The sequence below is a fragment of the Taudactylus pleione genome, unplaced genomic scaffold (genome assembly GCF_031769625.1).
Source record: "Taudactylus pleione unplaced genomic scaffold, aTauple2 ptg000089l, whole genome shotgun sequence".
NCBI lineage: Eukaryota > Metazoa > Chordata > Amphibia > Anura > Myobatrachidae > Taudactylus > Taudactylus pleione.
The window spans coordinates 471239-484186 of NW_028284491.1; the positions used below are offsets into that span (position 1 = coordinate 471239).

Sequence of the window (12948 nt, forward strand, 5' to 3'; positions counted from 1 at the left end):
TTTGTGACTTATAAACCTTATCTGATTTAAATGTTGTTGGGTATAGTTATGTTGTAGGAAAGTTATTAAATTACATTTTCTTTTTTTTTGAAGGGGTCTTGCTAAAGGAGTAGTTGTAGAGACTTTTGGACCATATGCAAATACTTTCTAGAAGCGGTGCACAAAAATAACTTTCTGCAATTTTTACATTTTTAGCTCATTGTAAACAATTGAGCTAAACCTAAGAAAATCTGACCGGATTATATTTGTATGGGGAGGGGCTCTAGACTGCACACCCTATTAATGATGAAAGGTGCTATCATGCTGAGATTTTAAAGTAATATACACAAGAGAAATTGCAGATGCACTATGCGATCATTATTCAAATTTAAATGTATATTGTAATTATATAGCATACCAGAGGTAGTTTGCATATCGTTGGCCAATGATACGGGCCGGCCCACCAGTGTCAAGGTCACCTCGTCGAGCAGGTCCCTAACACTCTAGGGTTCGCACATGTGAAGAACAAACCTAAAAAGTGACTGTGCATTAAGTGGTGAGTCCCAGTCCGGCCGCAAGGCCGGCGGTCACAATCCTGAGTGGAGTGCCGGCTAGTGATTTATGATAGGCGTCGAAATATCAACGCCTATCATAATCCCAACGCCGAGGACGACATCCAGAACGAAGGCAAGTCCGGGGCGCCCTTAGTGTTAGCCTCGGGGGGGGGGGGGGGGGGGTAGTGTAAGGGTTATGATTAAGGAGTCTAGCGGAGCTTGGGTTGGGGGAGGGGGGGGGGTGTGTGGATAGGGTTAGGCACCCCTGGGGGGGAGGTTAGGCACCACTAAGGGAGGATTAGTGGGGGGGGGGGAGCTTAGGGTACTTACCGGCCTCTGTTGGGATCTTGGTCCTGTCGGGCTTCCGCTGTTGGGATTTGAATCTGCGGCATTTCAATCCCATTCCGTAGGGGAAACGTGAGGAGCACGGTTTAATGTCTTAGTATTGTAGTGAATCTGTGATCTCATTCTTGATATCCAACACTCAGGGCTCGTCTGGCAGAATGGAGGGCATCCAAAGGAAAGGTGATGAAGAGGCCTCCATTAGCTGCGCTCGTACCCCCTACTTGCAGAGAGCAGAAAGCAGAGCGTGAGACTAAAACTGAGGCTGAGGAGCCAAAAGAGGAGACCCGCCAGCTGTACTGGGTGACCATGGCAGAAGAAGATGAGCAGGAGCTGTTCACTCTGAGAGTGCACCAGATCTTTGGAGATTGTCAGAAGTTAATTGATGAGGTATTTCTCCAGTAAAGGGCTGTTCTGAGTTGACTATACAATCTATGCCTAGACTTCTCCTGACATCTTAAGCCAGGAACACAGTAGACGATATGTCGTCCGATCCACATATCTGCCAGTGTATACTCGATATGTCGCTGGCTATGCGCGCTCCTGTGTGTCGTCGGTGATATTGTCAACTGGGGGCCATGCTGCCGAATGAATGGCCCCTGCTGTCGCTGCTGGTAAGTGTGTATGTACTTGCCGATTCCAGGAACCTCTTTACGCAACATCGGGCTGGGCACACGTTAAGTGTGTAACCTGCTTAAGGTACCTGTTTTGTCCAATGTGCATAATAGCTAATGTGCAGAACGGCTGATGTGCATAAATCTGTCCATTACTGTGGGAACAGGTAAATCATAGGAGCATTGGTGCAAGCAAGAATGACCCGCGGAAATGCTCAGCCAGGGCCATGAAGTCTACGTCCGATCACGCAGACTGGCCTTGCCTATAAAACAGCTTGGGGGAACTGAGAGCGATCTTGCAGAGGGTGACCTGCACATGCGCAGTACAGATCCTACGCATGTGCAGGGCTCTCACAATCTGTTGTACGCAAATCCAGTGGTTTCAGTACAACACTGAATCAGGCCCTATAAACCTATAGAACACCTGACAGGGACCAAGTATGTCATATATCCTAGTCACTGTTCCAGGCCATACAGCTACTGACTAAATCATGTATCATAAGTGTGCTGCATTCTGTGTAAAGCTGGGTACACACTAGAGGATATATTAGATGATTTGTCATTTTGAGGCAAATCTGAACAACCTAGTCCAGTGTACACGCACTATTGCGTGCTCCCGTTCATCAGATCTGAAGATCCGGTGCCCAACACCATGCTTCTGGATGTGGTGGTGGGAAATGAGCTATATTGGGCTGTCGTACACTGGATCGTGCAGTGTGTACGGACTGCCCAATATATCGTTCCACCGCTAGGTACACAGTCTAGTGTGTATCCACTTAAATATAGAAGAATTCCTATAATTTGTTTCCAAACAAATTCTTCTGGCGTAAATTTATTCTATTTGGTCATATCTTACGCATGATTACTTATTGTAGTGTAAAGCTGGCCACACACTAGACCAATTTACATCCAACTAGTTGATTGGTTGGAATGAAAATCTGGTAAGGGATTGAAAGCAAATGACAATCAGCAATTTGCTCCCAAACGTCGGAAAATGGACAAAAACTGTTTGAACAAATTGTTTAGATCAAACATTTAACAAACCTGTCTGAATGACCATTTTCATCTGTTTTCTGGCATTTAGGAGCAAATTGCTGATCATCAGTTACTCCCATATGTTACCAGATTTTCATTCCAACCAATAATCTAGTTGGCTGGCTGGATGAAAGCTGGTCTAGTGTGTGGCCAGCTTAAGAAATGTAACCTACAAACTACTCCCCAATTAATCTGCTATAGTTATGTACCACATATGTTTCATAAAGTTTGGATGCATGTTTCTTTATTTTAATTTTTAATCCTTACCATTTTTTTTCTATTTACAACAATATACTGCAAATCTGTTTGTATCTAGAAAATAAAAGCATGGATACTTTGGGTCCCTTCACAACAGGCTGCAAGTTTAAATGGGGGGCAGGCAAAGGAAATTCTTGCTCTGGGCTCCAATTGGACTAGAATCTACCCTATTGTGGGGGGGGGGGGGGGGGTTTGTGTACAGATTAGGGATGTGCAGGTTTGGATTTTTTCCTCCAAAAATCGGGGCTCAGAAAAAGACAAAATGTCATCTTTCATGGACAAACCTCCAAACCAAATGATGTTTGTCCATGAAAGATGACTTTTTTGCTTTTTTCTGAGACCCGATTTTTGGAGGGAAAAATCCAAACCTGGCGTGCAAATCCGAACTAATCTGAGCCTGCACTTTCCCATACATAGATGGATAGATTATATTTCTCTCCTATTCCTTTAAACCAGGACACATGAAGTACAAAGTTTCTGTAACTGGCTGACTTCAAGCCTGTATTTCACCTGGTTTTAATCATGAACAAAACCCGTGTAATTCATGAGTGTCACGGTTTAAAGCAGTCATCAGGGAACATGGGTAAATTACCCCACTGGGTGTAAAAATGAAATTCCTGGGGGTAATGGACAGACAGCCGGGCATGCATATGAATCATTCTATAATATAGACTGATTCATATGCATGCCCGGCTGTGCAGCAGGAAGGCTCTAAGCCGGACGTTACCAGTGGGTCCCCGGCTGCTTCCCTGCAGCGCTGCGTTAGCTGGAGGCTGGAGTTATCTTCTAAACTCCAGCTTCCGCGCCTCTCCATGCGCACTATGGGAGAGACGTCATGACGTCTCTCCCATAGTTCCGAGGAGCAGCCGGGTGGACAGGACTGCGGCGGATGCAGGAGCCGGGCTTAAGGTAAGGGGTTTTTTTTGTTGTTGTTGTTTTTTCTTTTTACAAGCTGCACTATGGGGGCATTACTATGGGCGCACTACTATATGATTTCCTTATTTTCAAATCAAGGGAGTAATGTTGCCGTATCTAAATATATTTTGGGGTAAAAGAAAGTTCCCTGATTTAAAGAGATAATATGGTAAGCCTATCTCCGCTAGAATATATAGTGTGTGCTTCCAAACAGGTGAGGGGATGTACAATTGTAAGATGATAAAGTAGTTTCATTCACTAATCTAAATATATTTTTCAAGTGGCATCACAAACAGATATACAGCTTCTGTAACTCATTCAAACACAATTCAATTGCTTGCAGATTTGTAAACGCAGGGTTTTATAATGCAGACATTTGTAGTTTTTCACACACGTTTTTACAATGCACTCTACGTTTCATATGGTAAATGTATGAAAGTACTGTGAGATGTTTAAAATATTTATATGCTCTATTGTTCTTACAGGGTTGTCCAAAACAAGTAGTCCTTTCAATACTTGAGAAGCAGGTCCAAAATGTTCCAGAAGTAAGGAAGCTTTCCCGATACTGGGAGTGTCTTGCACGCCTTGAGCAGAGGGATGGGCAGCTGTATAAAGTTATCGCAATATGCGAGGAGGCTGTGACTGCAGGCGCACAGGTGAGCTTAGCCGATACATCCATCCACATGGGCTGAGCTTCCAAAAAGTTTCTCTAGGGGTGGTGGGTTTACATTCGTTTGATAATACATTTTATCTTAGGGTGTAGGTTCTAATACTTTGGCTAATAGTTGATAACTTTGAATCCTTTTTCCTTATGTCTTTGCCTGTTCTTTGCTACTGTACTATGTACATTATCTCTTGTGACTCACATTTCTTCTCTCCCATTTTTATCATCCTCTCTATAGCCACTGGAAGAGCTGAGAACCATCCTTGCAGATGCCTTGGAGAAGGCAGACGCTGGTATGTGAGTTTTTGGCTCTATGAAATGGATAGATAGATCTATCTCATCCATTCCATGATGCCTCTGACTTGACCCACAGCGTGAATTAAATAACTGGACAGTAGCATGCATTATCGTACGTTAATGTTTGTAGCCGATTGGAGATCTGTTAATGAGAAGCAACCAAACCTCTTGACTAGGGTCCTGAATCAGAGTTGTACTTAATGTTTTACACCCAACCCCCCCTTGTTTAATGATCATCGCATGTGCAGGATCTGTACTCCGCATGTGCTGATCACTGTCACTGCAGTCCTCCCTAAGTCGCAGCATGATTAACATGCTGCAACTGGTTGGGGGCAATGATGGCCAGCGGTCTTCCAACACAGATTTCCTTGCCCTGGCAGAGTAAAAACATCAGCCTTCCTGCGTTACTCATGTTAATCAGATGGCTGATGGTTTCAGACTATCCAGTGCTGCATCCTTGGACGCAGCAGTGGTTCACAGAAGCTTGCAGGAAGCTTCTATTTACACAAGACTCCTCCTGCAGCATTAGCATATTTACACGCAGCAGATTTAGTTTTGGCCACAGTGTGCAAATCTGGCTCATGCCTAGCGCATTTCATCACTACTTGGAGCAGCGCCAAGACGGGGGACCTTTTTTTTGCTTCATTGAAATTATGGCATTTCAGGAGCCCACAGCAGCAGCTTAAGGGTCATCTGGTTGCACATATACAATTATAGTGACTTTTCTGCTACAGACTCCACAACCCCTGAATCAGTCTTGTGTGCATTTTGTGTTAACTTTTTCACTGGCCAATTTCCAGCTGGTGCAGGCTTTAGAAATGACCGCCTCCATAGCTCCCAGTAATTAGATCATTTAGAGCATTTTAAAAAGCCAACAAGTTCAGGTAACTCCTAAAGGAATATTGTCTGGTACAAACATCACGTTTCCTCCACTGACTGTAGGGTGCCAGAGGTTTTCAGTGCTGCACTTAAAATATCATTATTTTTATTTATTTTTTGCAGAAGAGAAATTGAAAAAAGAGAGCGAGAAAGAGGACGCTCCAGTTGAGGAGACCAAAGAGGAAATAAAGCCGGAGTCCATGGAAAATGCTCAGACTGAGAAGAGGAGGAGGGTCAGGAGAAGGGCTGTGAAAGTTGAGGTAAAGAGCCCGCCCACAGCAGAGAGGATGTCACAGCGAACACCAGAAAATGGAGAAGCTGCATCATCCGTCATAAGGTTTAACATTCGATCAACCCCACATCTGGAGAAGTAAGGAAGTCATTATATTTGGGTTTTACAGAGGGTTTGTATTAGCCTATAAAGGGGTATCATGGTGACAAATGTCCAAATACTGGCTCTGAGTCTTCTATTTAGACCAGCTAAAAAGGTGTACCTTTTTATAAATGCATATAACTGTTTCGGTTTATATAAATGCACTACCGGTTCCTTTGTGTAACCTCAGAGAATATGGTGGTCATGTGGTGCCCAAAGCATAGTGGGAATTATGATTAAATGCAAAGAGATTTAAAAACAATGGTTTGTGTATGTGTTCTTATAAAACTCTGCCGCTCAGGTAAAGCCTCAGTTTGGGAGTCCCTCTGGTGTGTCTGCTTGTCTGTGATGGTGCAATCCTGCACCCATGGACCAAAGTCATTTTGCTGGTAAGTATTTCTTGGAGAAAGCTGGAGTATAGAGTGCTGATGAATCGTTCCACTGTCAGGCAAAGCAGTATCACGAGTGGTTCCTGATAGGCTTTCCGCTACTAGCGCTTTTCTCAAAGGCAGTGAAATACTCTGAGGAGTCCTTTGGCCCTGTGGTGCGCCCCAATGGGCAGGTTTGGATCCTGAAGCCTAGAGAGTTCAGTTTCTTCGAGGACTTTATATTCTGCCTCCCAAGCTACATCACTGAAATATCAGTGTTTCTGTAGTCTAGGCTTGTGACTGTCCAGACTTCAGAGGAAGGCGATATGGTAGTGAACTCTAACAATATGTACGGCAATTGGTAAATAGCCAAAATGGTGACTCTTTGTTGGTGCCCAACAGTTTACTTCCATTCCTTCTCCGCCCTCAGATCACTTACTAGTGAAGGGTGGACAAAACAAGCAAGCAGATTTGCTCTAACTCACAAAATTGCAGATTCTAAATATTTTCCCTAGTGTGAACACTGATTATTTGGAAAACTCCTACAGTGGATGGCCCATAGCACCGTTCTCCAAGAACACCGCTACTCCAAATGCTATGGCCCTCCGGTAGAGCAGGAATAGGAAATTCAAGACCACTGTAAGTCAACGTATGTTGCTGCTGGGGTCTCTCTCTGACAGTTGGCCTCCGCATTGGTAAACAAGGTGTTTATTAAATACTCAGGCAGCTTTTGAAGAGTTTGCTATTTGGTAGAATTCAGTTTCTATGGTTCTTTGTGCTTGGCCTCTCGGTAAAGGCTTGGCGCAATATCTAAAAAAAAAAAACTTTGTAGATACTGCCCTTTTTCAGGGAATGTCTTTTTGTATGAAACTGGTCAAGACCGAGGTTCCCAAATGTGGTTCTCAAGGCTCCCCAACAGTTTAGGTTTTCGATATATCCATGGATGAGCACAGGTGGTTAAATCAAATTGACTGATGTACTAATTAAGTCACCTGTGGTAAAGCATGGATATCTCTAAACACAGGTTCTCAAACTCTGTCCTCAGGACCCCAAACAGTGCATGTTTTCCAGGTCTCCTAATAGAATCACAAGTGAAATAATTAGCTCCACCTGTGGATCTTTTAAAATGTCATTGAGTAATGAACACACCTATGCACCTGCTAGGTGATCTGGAAAATGTGATGTGTGGGATCCTGAGGACCAAGTTTGAGAACCCCTACTCTAAAACATGAACTGTTGGGGAGCCTTGAGGACTGCGTTTGGGAACCTCCTGGGTTAAGATCATTAGTTGGCCAAAGGGTGGAAAGGGTATGCAGTCGGGAAACTGGCTGCCTTAATACCGACAGCCGGCTTCCCGGCTGCTTTATCCTGGTGTGGGATAAATGACTGGCGTCTATATCTTCACATTGGCTACTCCCCCCTATATTTAAAACCAGGACTGGCCCTGCAGCCAGGGGCTGGTTCCTAAATTACGGGCGAACCCTGCACTGGTTTCACCCTGTAATTTTAAGAACCAGGACTGGCTGACCAGTTCGAGGCTGGTTATGGCTTTTGGGGGGACTCCTTCCTTCCTTTTTTTTTTTTTTAATTAACCCTTAAACAGTTTCCATTATTAAACACACAAATCACACTGATCTGTGTATATTTGATGGAAATTCGCAGCTGAGGAGGTGATGCATTTGCAACTTCAATGGACTCCCCGATTTGGCTGCAGAAATGGCCGAATGTAGCAAAACGAATAACGGTAAATTCCCGAATTAGGCTTAAGTGAAAAAGTACTTCAGATTTGAGCCGATGTACTCATTTCTAGTTAATGAAAACGGCCGAATTTGCGTTAACACTGCCGATTTCACCCCCCCCAAAAAAAACACCTGATTTCTTTAATAGTGGTAAATTTCCGATCAGCAAAAAAGTGATATTTTCACCCGAAATTGCAAATCTCAGACCAACACGAATCTTAGTAAATTTACCCCCTAGTCTCAGTAATATAAAGTCAAAACATTTAGGAGTCAAACACCGATCTGTAATGGCATTTTAATAAACTTGCACGATAAAACAAATCTGACAGTAAAGCAGGGAGGCATGTGAAGGTTAGGAAGGCAGTCTGTTGCTTATCACTGGTTTAGAGGTATATTCTGTCAGATGTGTGAGCCCCTTTATGGACAGCATGAAGCCTTACCTGAGCAGCTGTTGGGCAGTTACCTTGTCCACTGTACATACGTTCACAAAGTTACAGAAATTCAATTGTCTTTGTGTAGAATGATGCCAGGTTTGGGGCTTGCGGAATCTCCTCTATCAGGCTGTCCTCCACTATCAGTTCTTGCATGCAAGGTATGGTTAGCGACATTTAAGGCGTTTGTGAACATTGGTATAGATCCTTGTTCTCCTCTATGGGGAATATAGCTTTACTGAGTTGTTTGGTCTGGTCTCTGGTTATCTTCAGGGGTATTTACTTTGGGTCATATTTATAGTTAGGGAACTTAATGATTTATGCAGCTTAGCACTCATTGTGGTCTGTTTTATTGTTATCAGCTCAGACATGTGTTGTGCACACATTGGGATGGGGGTGCCCCTGTGTGGGAGGAGTTGCATTTCGTAGTATGCATCGAAGTACATAAAAGGTATCTCATGTACTTATTCCTCCATGCTGTCAGCTGTGTCTGGGTGGTTTTCCGGTATGTAGATCTAAATAGGAGGCAGCAGCTTGGTTCCCCTTACTGGAACTTTGTTCTCCTATTATTGCTGTGGCATATGCCAGGTTTCAGCAAATACAATTGTATATACTCCATAGAGTGTATTGGACTCTGTCTTCCCAGACGTACTGGAGATCCAACTTTTACTTCCTGTCCTACGTGTGGGGCGTTTGCTATAGTTTTTTGTATCTGCTTTAGTCTTGCCCTTTAATTGCTGATTTCTGGTCTCGCGTACTGGGAAGCGTTTCTTTCATGGTCCCTCTACGTACTGATTTATTGCTTGTTGTTAGCTTATGTCCTGTATCTTTGGTCTCGTTGTGCCCGGTTCTTGTGATGTTATTGTCAATTGTTTTCTGTCTGTTTTGTGTATTTCACCTTCTAAAATTTCAATAAATTTCAATTAAAAAAAATAAATAAATTATGTAGGGTTTGGCCAGAAGGTGCTGTGTACTGCAACTCCTGAGCATACCCACCCATAAGGGCAGCTTTGGGAAGTCCTCCTTGTTGATGGCCCCCATTGAATGTAATCAAAAACAGGATGGTTTGTTTTTAGACTGTATAAACAAACCAATGTGTTCATTTTGGCATAAGTTACTATGTTTACTGGAGAAATTTTGCTTATTAATTTTGTATCTTGCCAATTCAAACCTCACACTAACTTTGCTTAATATCTGAATTAAGCTAGTTCATCTTTAAATTGGAATGGTGCTAGATAAATGCTGAGCAAGCCATCTGTTAATGGGAAACTTTGTTTTATTCAGAATGAAGAAGCTACAGATGAATGAAGGAGAATCCAGCATCAAGAGTTACAAATTTCTAACCCCTGTCAGGCGGTCCTGCCGCCTGGAGCACAAATCCCACACGTTACCAGACATGTTGAAAGACCACGATCCCTGTGTTGCTGGTATTTCCCAGCTTGAAGACCTGGAGGACCCAGAGTCCTTTTCAAACGCATACATCTTCCGAAAAAACCATGCACTTAAAGAAATTACTGCAAAAAGTGCAACAAAGAAAAATAAACCACCTGCACACAAGATGGACTGACTAATGTGGGCCTTTTTATGGCACTTATCTCAATTTTTTCTAATTATTCATGATTATTTGCACAACACACTAACAATTGTCATGTCTGTTATACTCTATTATATCTGTACCGCAGAAATTTATTAAAGTCTACCAGTCACTTATTCACAGTGGAGACAACCATGTCGTGGTTTGAACCAATATTCGGTCTATCAATTGTAGTGTTGGTCCACAAAATGGCTGCCTACACTTTGTGCAAGTGACGGATACTAATACACATTTATTTATTTTTTATTTTAAAATGTTTTACAGTATACCATACATTTGAAATCTCAAGCTAAAGCATATCTGTTTTAATGGAAGTAGGCATTTCATATATAGTTTGCAGCTTATCAATTTGTCACTTTGTCCTTCGCTCGAAGTCAGGTTACTGGTCTTCATGAATTTACAAGCTGGTTATGATTTTAGCCCTCAACAAATATGGCCGCCTCTACAGGATTCAGGCAAAAGGTACATTTTAGCATATGTTGGCCAGGATACTAATGTACAAAAGATCTTCTAAAAAAAAATTGGTACTATTCGTATTGTAAAACTTTATTACAGGATAGCTCTAGATATTAATATGCCGATGGTCATTTTAGGATTTCATTTGGGAAGTTCCAATAAACTTATTTTGTACACCAGGAGGAAAAAAAAAAAAAAAATTTTATACAGATATCAGTTGCCTTACGCAGGATGAATCAGATGTTGTAACCAGCCAAGTGTCCTGCATGGAACTGGGCTGTATTGAAAACTGATTACCTACATTTTCCCGTGGCCTTATGTTGTGCACTTATGAGGCTAGTAGCATCCTGGGATCTGTCACTGGGACAATAAGCACAAATGTCAGCAGAATACTCCATGCTGGAGTCACAATCCTCCCTCTGAGTAAATATTGTATACAGCTTGTGATTGGACTTCTTTTCCATACACTGTTGTAAACAGGCTAACACTTTCTAATGAATGTATCTCAAATTGTTTGTTTCATATGTATATAATATAAGCAACTTTGTATTTTTAATTGTATGTGTCTGCTTTAATCCTTCCTAGTACACTAAAACAATGTTTGTGGCTGCATAAACCTGTTTGTCCTCTAAAAACTAAAATTACAATACAAATAAAATAAAATCTGCAACTTGCTGTGAAGTCTGTCAATCTTCAGTTCTTTCTAGAATTATCAATCCATATGGTTTATATTAGAAGCATTGTGTAATGTGTGACAATGTAGGTCTATAGCTGTCAGGGCTCATCAACTTCTACCCAGTATTAATATACTTTTTGCCATTATTAATGCCCGCAAACTGCATTAAAAATAGGATGGATCGGCCCAATGGCACCTAATTTAACAGGGCTCTATACCCTCCGTCTCCACCTTTGGGATCTGTGCTCTAGGTCAGAAGAAACCTGGCTCCTGCTCCACCATCTTTGTTCTCCCAGCAGCGTCTGTAGCATAGTGCACAGTGGTCGCCAGCTGGACTGTGACTGGTGCCTCACCACCACTTACTGACAACTGGACCACACAGTAATCTCCTGCTCCCTCCCGTTACCCTGTGTTGTGGAGGTGAGTTTAAGTGGAGCCAGTGTGCTCCCTTTTACAAAACTGGTCCTTCCTCTCCCCTGGTCAAGTTCCTCAGTTATGCAGGATTACTCTCTCAACATCCCTCCTTATTTTCACTATAGCTTTGATCCTGCCATTGAAATAGACTGACAACACTTGTTTAGTATGATTTTTTTATTTATTTTTTTCCCCTATCATTTTATGGGAGAATTTGAGTCATCACGGATCGCAAAAGCTACAGTGTACGCAGATCGGTCGATGGTGAGTTAGCATTGCGATCACTCACGCAGAATGAAAGCTGTCACAGAGTGAGTGATGGGCGGTCAGCGTTTGGGGGGTGGTGATGTGGGAGTGGTCGAAAGGAGGCGTGCCTGTCCGTTTGAACTTCATTTACAACGAGGTTAGCAATTTAAGGATAGCCATAGTTGAGCACAGGTGACTTAATTAGAACCTCAGTTATTTTGATTTAACCACCTGTGCTTAAGCATGGATATCACTAAAACCAGGACTGTTAAGGTGCATACACACTAGACGATATGCTCCCTGAGCGATATCGTCTAGTGTGTCCCCGGCAGGCTGTGCTCAATGTCGTTCATGACATTGAGCACAGCCGCTGAACAATATCATTAGCGATATCGTTCAGCGCCGGGCTCTCTCACCCATTCCCTGACATGCAGCAACCTGACGAGGTCGTCAGGTTGGCCTGCATGTCAGCCCGATGAACGAGGATGACGAACGACCCGCGGGAACGCGCGTCGTCGTCATCGTTCATCTTTTTTGTGTTAAAAATGGACGATAAAGTGGACGACTGAACGATAACGATATCGTTATCGTTCAGTCGTCCACTTTAATCGCCCAGTGTGTACGCACCATTAGTGTGCCTTGAGGACCGTGGTTGGGAATCACTGAATTAGTCTCACCATAAACGCACTCCCACTGATACCATATCTAAGCAACTTCAGCAAAATCGGCACTCAACGCTATTCTCTCTGAGAAAGCTGAGAAATCACTTGGATGGCTAAATCAGCAAATCTATGAAAAGAGCAACAAGGCAGATACACTGCTTGCTAATCGCTCGTAATGCCACTTTAGCAATCCCTGCCCTCAAGGACTCCTCAGGCTCTCTAATATAGTCCCTCTATAAAAATAGTTGATTTAAAGACTGACTTTTACCTCTACAATCTTCAGGGCCATGCTTCTCCTTAACCCCCTTTCTCTACCCCTATACCGGATTATTTGACTTCTTGCGGTCTACCTCGGATTGACTCCTCCACCTCTGAATCACTTAATCTCCCTATAACAGAAGAGGAAGTCTCTCTCGCTCTTAAGTTTCAGAAACCCTCCAAGGCCTCTGGTC

General features: G+C 42.9%; 1 protein-coding gene across 1 annotated transcript in view; it reads left to right on the forward strand.

Moving 5' to 3' along the window:
- Positions 1–11173, forward strand: part of CKAP2 (cytoskeleton associated protein 2) — a 28072-nt gene extending 16899 nt beyond the window's left edge. The window contains exons 5-9 of the mRNA XM_088469229.1: positions 1022–1265; positions 4183–4353; positions 4600–4654; positions 5661–5907; positions 9733–11173. Coding sequence (XP_088325355.1) covers positions 1022–1265; positions 4183–4353; positions 4600–4654; positions 5661–5907; positions 9733–10015 — 1000 coding nt within the window. The 3' untranslated portion in view covers positions 10016–11173. The remainder of the gene's footprint in view (positions 1–1021; positions 1266–4182; positions 4354–4599; positions 4655–5660; positions 5908–9732) is intronic.
- The last annotated feature ends 1775 nt before the right edge of the window (positions 11174–12948 follow it).